This window comes from Nerophis lumbriciformis, linkage group LG31, assembly GCF_033978685.3.
Source record: "Nerophis lumbriciformis linkage group LG31, RoL_Nlum_v2.1, whole genome shotgun sequence".
NCBI classification, from domain to species: Eukaryota; Metazoa; Chordata; class Actinopteri; order Syngnathiformes; family Syngnathidae; genus Nerophis; species Nerophis lumbriciformis.
In genome coordinates, this window is record NC_084578.2 from 12,100,001 (window position 1) to 12,115,000 (window position 15,000).

Genomic DNA, 15,000 nt, shown 5'->3' on the forward strand with positions numbered 1-15,000 from the left:
CAAACACACATATACATATGTAAATATACATACATACATATATACACATACATACATATATATAGATATGTATATATATATATATATATATATATATATATATATATATATATATATATATATATATATATATATATATATATATATATATATTATTATAATTTTTTTGTTTTTGTTTTTTGTTTTTGTTTTGTTTTTTATATATATATTTTTAATTAATTAATGACCTCTCACAATGAGAGAAAACACATAATTTGAATAAAAGTTACCAATAAAAATGCAAAACATATACAAATATTTCTATGTTACTAGATTTACAACAGCTGTGTTCATGTACAGTATATACAGTAATTTGTACCTAATTTCCTTACTTACACTCAAAATCTTTTTCGGTGTAATTCCGTCCCATCCTGTCAGCACTGGCGGACGCAGAGTCACTGATGATGTCGGCAAAGCACTCGACAGAAAGTGCTTTCTCCCAGTCCTCTTCCTCCTCCTCCTCCTTCTCTTCTTTCTGTTTATCCAGTGATTCTTCCTCATGGTCGTCAGCCTCCCTTGCCTGGGATAAAAAGTACAACAGCACGACCTAGTGTGGAGTCACCAAACACCAAGCAGTGGCGGTGCATCAAAAACTGAAAGGTATCCTTGACAAATGTGAGGAAATTAAATGAACGTGCAGTAAAGAATTGCTGATTTAATTCTATTCAAATTGGATACAGTATATAGTATACCTAGAATAGTATCAGTGTATGGTCGATACAACAGTGTTTATATAAATATATCACAAAATATATTTTTTACTGTGGTTTTACGTCGGTATATCAATATTGTACAGTTGCGTTCAAAAGTTTACATTCACTCATCAGCAAGGATGTAGCATTAAATTCTGGGCGCCCATACGCGAGACCCCTAAAGGGCCCTCTAACCTAAACCCAACGTGGCTGCCCCATGGTACTGTATTTAGAACAGTGGCTCTCAAGTACCTCCTCAGAAAGAACTTGGCTCACCAAGTACCATCATAATGACCAACATTAAAATACAGTAGCATAGTAGGTCTAAATATGCATTAAAAACAAGGCAGCGGTTTAATTTAACAAACACATTTAGGATGTTTGGCTGATGTACCTTTACACACAATTTGAACAGTAACACTGTGTTTGAATATTAAATTAATGGCGTTAAATTAAATATTAAATTAAATTAAATATTATGAATATTATATAATTATATAATAATTAATTAATTAATATTATAATATTAAATTAAATATTAAATTAATGGCGTTAAAGAAACACTGACTCAGAAAATATCTCGATTAAAACCCCTAAATGGGTTAGGTTTTTTATTTTATTTATTTATCCAACAATTCAATATAAAATGGCCATAATATAAATTTAAATATTCCAATAACGAATAATTTTTCACAAAAATATGATTAGAAAAAAGTTTTCCTTTACAAAGTAGTAATTATCTGACGCATATCAGATTACCACTAGTGGGGAATATGATGTAATGGTAAACGGTAAAATTACCGACGGTTAGTAATAGCGTTTACATTTTTAATTAAGGAAAAAACGTCATTTATTAATGCATTTTAGGCAACACTGCTTACTTCCTGGAAACGAAGTCACATGCTGACGCATGCGCACTAGCGTCGTTTGGCTTAAAAAAAACATGGCGGAACATAAAACTACCGTATTTTCCGGACCATAGGGCGCAACGGATTATATTATAATAAGGCCCAGTCAGTTTTTTTTTTCATATTAAAACATTTTGACACCTTTTTTTTAGTGCTGTGTGTAATGTTCTTTATTTTCATTGGAACATTTAACGTTTTGGTGTTGCTTACTGGCATCATATCGCAGTCTACACGTATCTCTTATGTGTGACTGCCATCTACTGGTCACACTTATCATTACACCATGTACCAAATAAAATTGCTTCGAGGTCGGTAAGCACAATCAGAATTATTCCGTACATTAGGCAATAGCAATAGTTCAATAGCGCACTGCTGTTTTTATATGGCGACATGTGTGGACAATATTGGAGACAGACACATTTGTCTCACACTAAAAATATACATTGAAGGAGAAAACTATTTTAGGTTGCTTTTATTTTCTCAATACAGCGTCCATCAGCTGTGACTGAGAGTTAATGAGGTGAGGAAACATGCAGCAGGCGATGTGTCGTGAACATTGCCACAACTTGTTTATAAAGTCTTTAGTTTGTTTCCTGGGATTTTCGATCATCCTTTATTTATGTTCCGATAACACAAATACTAGCTGTAATGTTTTGTCATCTCATCGAATTAAACGCAGGCTGTGAAGATTGTGTATTCGATGTGAGAGGTGTCACTCCTGTTTATCTTTGTTGGCCAAACTGTTGCACTGAACCACTAGGCGGCGTTGTTGGAGAAGAACAAAGCTTGTTTATTAGACTTTATCTTCATTAGTCAAACTACTTTGTGTTTTATATTGATATCAAAAAGTAGTTTTTTTTTACATTACTTGTGTTTTTTTATTACTTTAAAAACCATTCAAGTGACATAGCATTTTATTCATGTTTTATTGTGTATAGTTAATTCATATCCCACATATTTCTGCTCAAATTCTTAATGGATCTGTACATATGAAATGTACATAAATTAAAAAACTACCTCTCTCTATCAAAATGTAAAAAGAGAGATAAATGCATCGTGTAATGAGAAAAACATGACACGTTGATATTATTAATTGAGAAAAAAACAACATATTTGTCTTTAAATTTATGGATAACGTTTATCTATAGCCTTTTTAAAAGACATTACAAATTACATGATGGCGTCACGTCCACACCCCAACTCTGCTTTACCTAACATAATCAATAATCATGATTTCAATATTAATAAAAATAACCTTAATTATTATCTTGGCCATAATTGGCAGCCGTATGTATAAGACTAGATCTCGTACATAAACACTATTTTTATCTAAATGGCCAGAAAGTGCAGTTACCTCTTATGGCCACCAGGTGCTATCTTCCACAATTTGTTTTTATTTTTTAACTTGTATGTCCCTCCTCTCTGAGCTGCCACCTTAACGTGGTAGAGGAGTTTGCGTGTCCCAATGATCCTAGGAGCTATGTTGTCCGGGGGCTTCTATGCCCCCTGGTAGGGTCTCCCAAGGCAAACTGGTCCTAGGTGAGGGATCAGACAAAGAGCAGCTCGAAGACCTCTATGAAGAACACGAACAAGGAACCCAGATTTCCCTCGCCCGGACGCGGGTCACCGGGGCCCTCCTCTGGAGCCAGGCCCGGAGGTGTGGCACGATGGCGAGCGCCTGGTGGCCGGGCCTGTCCCCATGGGGCCCGGCCGGGCACAGCCCGAAGAGGCAACGTGGGTCCCCCCTCCAATGGGCTCACCACCCATAGCAGGGGTCATAGAGGTCGGGTGCGATGTGAGCTGGGCGGAAGCCGAAGGCAGGGCACTTGGCGGTCCGATCCTCGGCTACAGAAGCTAGCTCTTGGGACGTGGAACGTCACCTCGCTGGGGGGGAAGGAGCCTGAGCTAGTGCGTGAGGTGGAGAAGTTCCGGCTAGATATAGTCGGACTCACTTCGACGCACAGCAAGGGCTCTGGAACCAGTTCTCTTGACAGGGGCTGGACTCTCTTCCACTCTGGCGTTGCCGGCAATGAGAGGCGACGGGCTGGGGTGGCAATTCTTGTTTCCCCTCGGCTCAAAGCCTGCACGTTGGAGTTCAACCCGGTGGACGAGAGGGTAGCCTCCCTCCGCCTTCGGGTGGGGGGACGGGTCCTGACTGCCCAACGGCAGTTCAGATTACCCACCCTTTTTGGATTCACTCGAGGGAGTACTGGAGAGTGCTCCCCCGGGTGATTCCCTCGTTCTACTGGGGGACTTCAACGCTCATGTTGGCAACGACAGTGAAACCTGGAGAGGCGTGATTGGGAAGAATGGCCGCCCGGATCTGAACCCGAGTGGTGTTTTGTTATTGGACTTTTGTGCTCGTCACGGATTGTCAATAACAAACACCATGTTCAAACATAAGGGTGTCCATATGTGCACTTGGCACCAGGACACCCTAGGCCGCAGTTCCATGATCGACTTTGTAGTTGTGTCATCGGATTTGCGGCCTCATGTTTTGGACACTCGGGTGAAGAGAGGGGCGGAGCTTTCTACCGATCACCACCTGGTGGTGAGTTGGCTGCGATGGTGGGGGAGGATGCCGGACAGACCTGGCAGGCCCAAACGCATTGTGAGGGTTTGCTGGGAACGTCTAGCAGAGTCTCCTGTCAGAGAGAGTTTCAATTCCCACCTCCGGAAGAACTTTGAACATGTCACGAGGGAGGCGCTGGACATTGAGTCCGAGTGGACGATGTTCCGTACCTCTGTTGTCGGGGCGGCCGATTGGAGCTGTGGCCGCAGGGTAGTTGGTGCCTGTCGTGGCGGTAATCCTAGAACCCGTTGGTGGACACCGGCGGTGAGGGATGCCGTCAAGCTGAAGAAGGAGTCCTATCGGGTTCTTTTGGCTCATGGGACTCCTGACGCAGCAGACAGGTACCGACAGGCCAAGCGGTGTGCGGCTTCAGCGGTCGCGGAGGCAAAAACTCGGACATGGGAGGAGTTCGGTGAGGCCATGGAAAAAGACTTCCGGACGGCTTCGAAGCAATTCTGGACCACCATCCGCCGCCTCAGGAAGGGGAAGCAGTGCAGTGTCAACACCGTGTATGGTGGGGATGGTGCTCTGTTGACCTCGACTGCGGATGTTGTGGATCGGTGGAGAGAATACTTCGAAGACCTCCTCAATCCTACCAGCACGTCTTCCTATGAGGAAGCAGGGCCTGGGGAATCTGTGGTGGGCTCTCCTATTTCTGGGGCTGAGGTTGCCGAGGTAGTTAAAAAGCTCCTCGGTGGCAAGGCCCCGGGGGTGGATGAGATCCGCCCGGAGTTCCTTACGGCTCTGGATGTTGTGGGGCTGTCTTGGTTGACAAGACTCTGCAACATCGCGTGGACATCGGGGGCGGTACCTCTGGATTGGCAGACCGGGGTGGTGGTTCCTCTCTTTAAGAAGGGGAACCGGAGGGTGTGTTCCAACTATCGTGGGATCACACTCCTCAGCCTTCCCGGTAAGGTCTATTCAGGTGTACTGGAGAGGAGGCTACGCCGGATAGTCGAACCTCGGATTCAGGAGGAACAGTGTGGTTTTCGTCCTGGTCGTGGAACTGTGGACCAGCTCTATACTCTCGGCAGGGTCCTTGAGGGTGCATGGGAGTTTGCCCAACCAGTCTACGTGTGCTTTGTGGACTTGGAGAAGGCATTCGACCGTGTACCCCGGGAAGTCCTGTGGGGAGTGCTCAGAGAGTATGGGGTAACGGACTGTCTTAATGTGGCGGTTCGCTCCCTGTATAATCGGTGTCAGAGCTTGGTCCGCATTGCCGGCAGTAAGTCGGACACGTTTCCAGTGAGGGTTGGACTCCGCCAGGGCTGCCCTTTGTCACCGATTCTGTTCATAACCTTTATGGACAGAATTTCTAGGCGCAGTCAGGGCGTTGAGGGTATCTGGTTTGGTGGCTGCAGGATTAGGTCTCTGCTTTTTGCAGATGATGTGGTCCTGATGGCTTCATCTGGCCAAGATCTTCAGCTCTCACTGGATCGGTTCGCAGCCGAGTGTGAAGCGACTGGGATGAGAATCAGCACCTCCAAATCCGAGTCCATGGTTCTCGCCCGGAAAAGGGTGGAGTGCCATCTCCGGGTTGGGGAGGAGATCTTGCCCCAAGTGGAGGAGTTCAAGTACCTCGGAGTCTTGTTCACGAGTGAGGGAAGAGTGGATCGTGAGATCGACAGGCGGATCGGTGCGGCATCTTCAGTAATGCGGACGCTGTATCGATCCGTTGTGGTGAAGAAGGAGCTGAGCCAGAAGGCAAAGCTCTCGATTTACCGGTCGATCTACGTTCCCATCCTCACCTATGGTCATGAGCTTTGGGTCATGACCGAAAGGACAAGATCACGGGTACAAGCGGCCGAAATGAGTTTCCTCCGCCGGGTGGCGGGGCTCTCCCTTAGAGATAGGGTGAGAAGCTCTGCCATCCGGGGGGAGCTCAAAGTAAAGCCGCTGCTCCTCCATATCGAGAGGAGCCAGATGAGGTGGTTCGGGCATCTGGTCAGGATGCCACCCGAACGCCTCCCTCGGGAGGTGTTTCGGGCACGTCCGACCGGTAGGAGGCCACGGGGAAGACCCAGGACACGTTGGGAAGACTATGTCTCCCGGCTGGCCTGGGAACGCCTCGGGATCCACCGGGAGGAGCTGGACGAAGTGGCTGGGGAGAGGGAAGTCTGGGCTTCCCTGCTTAGGCTGCTGCCCCCGCGACCCGACCTCGGATAAGCGGAAGAAGATGGATGGATGGATGGATGGATGGAACTTGTATGTCCAAAAATGTGCTACCTTGCACAATTTTCAGATTTATTTGAGTTATTTATGTGGTTTTTTTTCTGCCATATTATTTGGTTTTTAATGCTTAAGTTGCTTTATTATGCACATTCAACTATGTGTAAGACTAGATCTTATACATGAACACTATTTTTATCTATATGGCCAGGAAGTGCAGTTACCTCTTCTGGCCACCAGGTGCCATCTTACACAATTTTATTTTTTATTTTTTATGTCCATAAATTGCTATTGTGCACATTTTTCACATTTATTTAAGTTATTTATGTTATTTATTCCAACCATATTGCTATGTTTTTAATGCTTAAGTTGCTTTAATATGCACATTCAACTATGTGTAAGACCAGATCTCATACATGAACACTATTTTTATCTATATGGCCAGAAAGTGCAGTTACCTCTTATGGCCACCAGGTGCCATCTTCCACAATTTTATTTTTTATTTTTTATCTTTTATGTCCATAAATTGCTATCGTGCACAATTTTCACATTTATTTAAGTTATTTATGTTGTTTATTCCAACCATATTGCTATGTTTTTAATGCTTAAGTTGCTTTAATATGCACATTCAACTATGTGTAAGACCAGATCTCATACATGAACACTATTTTTATCTATATGGCCAGAAAGTGCAGTTACCTCTTATGGCCACCAGGTGCCATCTTCCACAATTTTATTTTTTATTTTTTATCTTTTATGTCCATAAATTGCTATCGTGCACAATTTTCACATTTATTTAAGTTATTTATGTTGTTTATTCCAACCATATTGCTATGTTTTTAATGCTTAAGTTGCTTTAATATGCACATTCAACTATGTGTAAGACTAGATCTCATACATGAACACTATTTTTATCTATATGACCAGAAAGTGCAGTTACCTCTTATGGCCACCAGGTGCCATCTTCCACATTTTTATTTTTATTTTTGTATCCTTTATGTCCATAAATTGCTATCGTGCCCAATTTTCACATTTATTTAAGTTATTTATGTTATTTATTTCAACCATATTACCTTGTTTTTAATGTTTAAGCTGCTTTAATATGCACATTAAATTTCTACTTAAGGTCGATGAAACAGTCTATTTATCTACAATAATGTTTTGTTTCCATCCATTCATTTTCTACTGGGGGGGCGGGGGCTGGAGCCTATCTCAGCTGCATTTGGGCGGAAGGCGGGGTACACCCTGGACAAGTCGCCCCCTCATCACAGGGTTTTGTTTGTGTTATTTTTTAATAAAACTTAGTTAAAAGATTTCAGTATAAGTGCTTTTTGAAAATGTAAAACTCATTTAAAAATACCGCAATAATAATCATAACCGTGATAATTTTGGTCACAATAACCGTGATAAGAAATTCATATAGTGTGATATCCCTAACATTATTATTGTTATGATTATAATATTATTAGTGCCTCTCCTGGGAGTTAAGTCTCCCCCTGTCTTTAACTTTAACCAAGGGTCTTTGAACGCACCACAGTTAAGTGCAATGAGATGCAAAAGTGAAACAAGTGCATAACTTTCCTTTGCTGCCCCAAATAGATGCATCACATTTTTACCTTTCTTTTATCACCTCATCCTTTTTTTTTTTTTTAACAAAATGCTGGTACTGTGTGAATGTTTAAAGGTGAGCCAAGAATGATGACGTTATGATATAATTTTAGATGAACATTTATGTCTTTTTTGTTTTAAATGACCTATTTAAATGGCAGGAAAAAAAATCTTCAGACTCTACAAAGCCCAGGGGACCCCATTTGCTTGGGGCCCCTTACAACATCCCCACTTACCCCTCTACTGCTCATCATGGCCATGACAATCACCTTAGTTTTGGGTTTTGGATGATTGATTTGAATGAATTAATTAATTTGATGGAGGGTTTTTTAGAGTGTTTCATAAGCAGAACACAGCAAATACCATGACCTCCGTTTCTTTACGAGTTAGAATGCTTTCAAAATAAAAGTATATGTGTTCTGGTCTTACTTAGGGATAGTGAATGATGGTAACAATTCCCCTCAAAAAGTGCAGTTCCCCTTTAACACATTTAAAGTATAATGCCACAAAATCGTATGATAACAAGGTTTGTTTTTTTGCAAGAATTTGCAAGTTGTCCATTTTTTAAGTACAAATTTAGGCAACGTTTGGGTACTAACGTGTGTATCGGACTATAAGGCGCACTTAAAATCCTTTAATTTTCTCAAATCCCGACAGTGCGCCTTATAATCCGGTGCGCCTAATGCCCGGAATAATTTTGGTTGTGCTTACCGACCTCAAAGCTATTTTATTTGGTACATAGTGAAATAATAAGTGTGACCAGTAGATGGCAGTCACACATAAGACATACGTGTAGACTGCAATATGACTCAAGTAAACAACACCAACATTTCATATGCCCATCCATCCATTTTCTACCGCTTGACCCTTTTGGAGTCGCGGGGGGGTTCGCTGGAGCCTACCTCAGTTACAATCGAGCGGAAGGCGGGGTACACCCTGGACAAGTCTCCACCTCATCACAGACATTTTATATGTTCCATTGAAAATATAGAACATTACACACGGCGCTCAAAAATCTATCTAAATGTTTTAGTACGACTTTGGTAAGGTATGAAGTCGCACCGCATGATGGCTTATATATCTGTATAGCTCGGTTGGTAGGGTGGCCGTGCCAGCAACTTGAGGATTCCGGGTTCGATCCCAGCTTCTGCCATCCTAGTCGCTGTCGTTGTGTCCTTGGGCAAGACACTTTACCCATCTGCCCCTAGTGCCACCCACATTGGTTTAAATGTAACTTAGGTATTGGGTTTCACTATGTAAAGCGCTTTGAGTCACTAGAGAAAAGCGCTATATAAATATAACTCACTTCACTTCACACATTGTACTGTGCTTCTACGTACGAGTATTATTATGGTGTGTGTATAAGGTAAGACATATTATCTGGCGTTTTGTTTCGCAATATTATGCAAAAGCAACTTCTCATACCTTCTGGTACCTGCTGATGTGTATTTGGGATCTGCATAAGTCCTGAAAATTTGTGCAAATCTGCCTTTGTAGTCCATGGCGATGCCATAGTCGATAAGCTTCTTCTTTGTCTCTATCTTCTTGCTATGGGACATTCATCCTCCGCTGTTGCCATTTTTAATATAAAGTAGTGTAAAGTTCTTACTTATATCTGTCAGTAAACTCGCCATGAAAGGGCTAAAACATACCGGTGTAGTGAGTTTATATTATTCACCCAAGGAACTTTAGTTATTAGAATTCCGGCCGGCCGGTTTTTCATGGGACAGATTTCCGGCCTAGTTGTTGTTTCCGGATGAGGAGATGCTGCTCAGTAAAGTCTGAATGTCATTAAAACAGTTAGCTCCATCTTTTGACACTTCTTCCACTCCTGTCCTTGCACGCTACACCGCTACAACAAAGATGACGGGGAGAAGACGCCGCCGAAGGTGAGCCACGTAAATAAGACCGCCCACAAAACGGCGCATCCGGAAGCGACTGTCAGAAAGCGGCTTGAAGATGATCTGTAAAACATCATCTATGCAACATTTTGACCAAAGAACCACCATTACATGTTATGGAGACCAGTGTTTTTCAACCACCGGGCTGTGAGATACAGTCTGGTGTGCCGTGGGAGATTATCTAATGTCACCTAATTTCAAAATATTTTTTGCAAACCAGAAATTATAGTCTGCAAATTATGTGTTGTTGTTGAGTGTCGGTGCTGTCTAGAGCTCGGCAGAGTAACCGTGTAATACTCTTCCATATCAGTAGGTGGCAGCCGGTAGCTAATTGCTTTGTAGATGTCAGAAACAGCGGAAGGCAGTGTGCAGGTAAAAAGGTATCTATAGCTTAAACCAAAAATAGACAAAATGTGAGTGCCCCCTAAGAAAAGGTATTGAAGCTTAGGGAGGGCGAAACTAAAACTGAACTGGCTAAAAAATAAACAAAAATAGAATGCTGGACGACAGCAAAGACTTACTGTGGAGCAAAGACGGTGTCCACAATGTACATCCGAACATGACATGACAATCAACAATGATTGGCACACAAAGAAGGATAAAAACTACTGAAATATTCTTGATTGCTAAAACAAAGTAGATGCGGGAAATATCGCTCAAAGGAAGACATGAAACTGCTGCAGGAAAATAACAAAAAAAGAGAAAAAGCCACCAAAATAGGAGCGCAAGACAAGAACTAAAACCCTACACACAGGAAAACAGCAAAAAACTCCAAATAAGTCACGGCGTGATGTGACAGGCCGTGACAGTACACCTACTTTGAGACAAGACCTATATTGATGCATGCTTGTTGTGGTTTAAAGTCATATCCAACAATTGCAACAACGACTTTTTTCTGTCAACTGAGTTTCGTTTTTTTATGATTTCTGCCGGTGGTGTGCCTCCCCATTTATTCAACGCAAAAAATGTGCCTTGGCTCAAAAAAGGTTGAAAAACACTGATGTAGACCAGAAGGAAGTGTTTTCCATTTAGAAAAAATACAACAGTGTTTCCCACACATTCATTTATTTGTGGCGGCCCGCCACGAAAGAATTACGTCCGCCACAAATGGATTTTTCGGCTTTTGACTCGCTCGACCGCTCATAAAAGCAATGGAACTGTCTGTGAATGTTGCTTGTAGTTACACCTCCGGTGCAGTAGGTGGCGGTAGCCTACTATGCATTGTAACTCCGCCAATAGCACTTAATTCACCTGGTGGGTCAGAAGAAGAAGAAGAAGAGGGACGGACGGACGGGATCAAAATACTCGCCGGCTACTTTTCATAATGATGGCGCTTCCTACGTTTCTACCTCAAACGTCCAAAAGCTGCTGAAAGCCTTGATCCAGGATGCCATGGGGAAAAAAACTTAAATGGTGCCCTTTGGCGATAGTTAGCAGCTTGGTGGCTCATAGCCGGCTAGCTAACGCTTGCTAGCGTGGTAGCATTGCTTCATTTTTACAGGTGTTATAGGTAGATAGGTTATAGCTGCATCGCTCGCGGCTCGTCATATATTTAACGTTAATCCGCGATTTCACCGAGCGTTTCACCGACAAGCTAACGTGTCCAGGTTATAACCCTGTTGTCAATAAACACACGTGGACTGAAGCTAAATTGTCCACTGTCCACTGCAGCATGTGAATGCAATGAAAAGAATAAAATCTGAGCCAACCAGCTGTTAAAATGTTGTCCAGGTTAATGTTTTGGCCATTAAAGGCCCTTCATTTCAAGATTTCAACTGTGATCGGGCTTTAAACAGGTGGCTGACCTGTTCAGATGGGTGTAACTGCAACTGGTCAAATAATGTGAAATAGCATTTAATTTTACATGTATGCAATGCCATTTAAATGTAATTATAGATAATAATAATAATAAATACTGTGTAGTGTTGTAAATAGTCAACGGGAAGGATTTTAGTAAGATATAAGCCATGAGCACTACACAGCCAGAAAAAAACCTAGGCAGGACAAGTAAAAACATTGGGGCAAGTAGATTTGAGAAGTCGGGCAAGTAGAAAAAAACCTTAACGTTGAACCCTGCATGTGTTGAGCTGCTGCCGCTTAAGGTTAGACGGCACTGTACATAGAGCGCTTCTGCTCGTTAGTAATAAATTCTAATGTTGGATGTTCACTCCTTCACACATGAGTATAGAAAAATATTTTCAACGGCCGAAAAGGGCTCGACTTGGAGAGGAGGTAGGCCTACAGTCCGGACCACAGGTGCGACCTGTTCAGCAGGAGGAGGAGGAGGAGGTTGACTGACTGTGGCAGGACACCTCTGCCTCTGTTTCACTTCATGTTGCTGGTAAATAATATGGTTGTAGTAGTAGGCTAAAGTTAAATTATTTAGTATTCACTAATTAAAGGGGCAGAGCTTTTATATTTTATAAGATATATTTTTTGTAAGAACCACAATTAATAAATATATTTCAGTGAATCACTAATTGTTCAAATCTGTATATAAATATGTACATAAAATGTTGTAATTATATTCCAACTCCGCGTTCTTCTTGGTCATCGGCGCTGCCGCCGCCGCCACCACCCCCCGACCACACCACCACAAATAGATGCCTGTCCTGTGGGAAACACTGTACAATAATAATATGACTCCTTTAATGCGCCCTATAATCCGGTGCGCCTTTTATATGAAAAAAAAACCTGACTAGACCTTATTATCTGGTGTGTCCGGAAAATACGGCAGTATCGATTGAAATGTAAACGGTACCCATTTCTATTTGCGACTTTCTAAATATCTTTTTTTGCATTATGAATGAGAGGTCGCTAGACATAGAACACCACTCCCATAGTCACTTTTATCTTTTAAACTCATTTAATTCAATATAGCAACGCCGCCTAAGGCTAAGCCAATCAGTGGCCTCGATACTGCAGAGCATGCTCTTATTGTTTGGTCTCATCCATTTGCTCATACTACTGCATTGATATTGTTTTGCTTGTCATTTAGGCCCGATACATCTACAATTTGCTTAAAAATATGGATCATACTAACTGTATTACACTTATATGCCTCTGATAGGTCAATCGGAGGCAGAGGATGCTAAGCTTGTGATTGGTGCTGGCATGGCGAGTGCCCTGGCTACTGATCTTTCTTCTCAGATGTCGCTACTTAAGGCTCCATTACCTCTTAATTACCAGTGGGATGGAGGGACAGGATGCATTTAATGACGTGAGCAACCTACTCCAGGCCAAGGCATTTGAAGTCAGACACAGCGTAAAAGGTCTCTACGAGTCTAGTCCAGTCTAAGTCTTGGCACCTCATTTTTTCTTATTCAAAGTACTTCATCCGAAATGGTTCGCAATTATTGTTTTCTTTTCCCTATGGACGTCATTCATCGTTGTATTATCTGGTCTTATGTCTAACTTGTGTGTTTTTCTTGGAATTTTGCTTATCGTTCACAATCACTATGAGAGACAAGAAGACTTAATTTGTATTTATTTTTTTTAATTGGCTTGTTCTAGGTGGCTTGCAATGCAGATAACGGGAGCAATCAATTTTACCTCTAAATCGCTTTAAAGATGCATTCATAAACCGTCAACGATACTTCATTTATGTTCTGTAACCTGTATGATAACCAATCTGAAGCGACATTATTGTTGTAAGAGCGAACACTGAGGAACTCGGCATGCTTCGGTATTAGCCGTGGAAGCTAACTACGGCAAGAGATAAGCTAGCTTCTACGTCAACACGAAATGTCAACAAAACATGAACAATCATATTACAGTATCTGTAAAGTATTAGCCCACATTTCATGTTTTGTTTCTACACGCATGACGTTCTGCGTATATCGTGATCAATATAAAATTAGACTCACTCGATGGACAATTGTTTGTTTAGTCTAGCTGGCCAGGGACGTTTTTTTTCCCGGTTTATTTGGGTAAGCACTCCATTTATGTCGATATAACATGGCTCCAAGTTCCACATTTTGCAGCTTCGATTCACTTTAACCTCACACGCATGACGTTCTGCGTGGATCATGATCAATATCAAATGTGACTCACTCGATGGACAGTTGTGTGTTTAGTCCAGCTGGCCAGGGACATTTTTTTCCGGTTTATTTGGGTAAGCACTCCATTTATGTCGATATAGCATGGCTCCAAGTTCCACATTTTGCAGCTTCGATTCACTTTAACCTCACACGCATGACGCTCTGCGTGTATCATGATCAATATCAAATGTGACTCACTCGATGGACAGTTGTGTGTTTAGTCCAGCTGGCCAGGGACGTTTTGTTTCCGGTTTATTTGGGTAAGCACTCCATTTATGTCGATATAGCATGGCTCCAAGTTCCACATTTTGCAGCTTCGATTCACTTTAACCTCACACGCATGACGTTCTGCGTGGATCATGATCAATATCAAATGTGACTCACTCGATGGACAGTTGTGTGTTTAGTCCAGCTGGCCAGGGATGTTTTTTTCCCGGTTTATTTGGGTAAGCACTCCATTTATGTCAAAATAGCATGGCTCCAAGTTCCACATTTTGCAGCTTCGATTCACTTTAACTAGGGATGTCCGAAAATGGCTTTTTTTGCCGATATCCGATTGCAGGATTGTATATAAAACGTTGATAGAGGGTTTTGAAGGCTACTTACTCCCATTAGCCGCATCTTCCAGGCGTTGTTTATCATCTTAAAAATAAAAACAATTTTAAAAAAGTGTGTTTTTGTCTCTCATAATGATTGTGAACGATAGGCAACATTTAAAAAAAAAGTGTAGTTCCCCTTTAAATACGGTAATAAAGGTTCTTCTTTTTCTCTATCTTCTTGTTATGGGACATTCATCCTCCGCTGTTGACATTTCTAATATAAAGTAGCGTAAGGTTCTTACTTATATCTGTCAGTAAACTCGCCATGAAAGTGCTAAAACATACCGGTGTAGTGAGTTTACATTATTCACCCAAGGAACTTTAGTTATTAGAGAGTTCTCATTTTCCAACATATCTATCTGCAGCTTACAGTCCAGTGCGGCTTATATATAGAAACATTTGTTCTTTCTTTCTACACTTTAGTGGGTGTGGCTTATATACAGGTGCGCTTATAATCTGGAAAATATGGCAC

The 15,000-nt window shown here is 41.9% G+C and overlaps 1 protein-coding gene across 1 annotated transcript in view; it reads right to left on the reverse strand.

Annotated features, from left to right (window-relative positions):
- Positions 1-15,000, reverse strand: part of slc4a3 (solute carrier family 4 member 3) — a 134,650-nt gene that overhangs the window by 89,786 nt on the left and 29,864 nt on the right. The window contains exon 3 of the mRNA XM_061926563.1: positions 376-559. Within this exon, the coding sequence (XP_061782547.1) occupies positions 376-559 (184 nt within the window). The remainder of the gene's footprint in view (positions 1-375; positions 560-15,000) is intronic.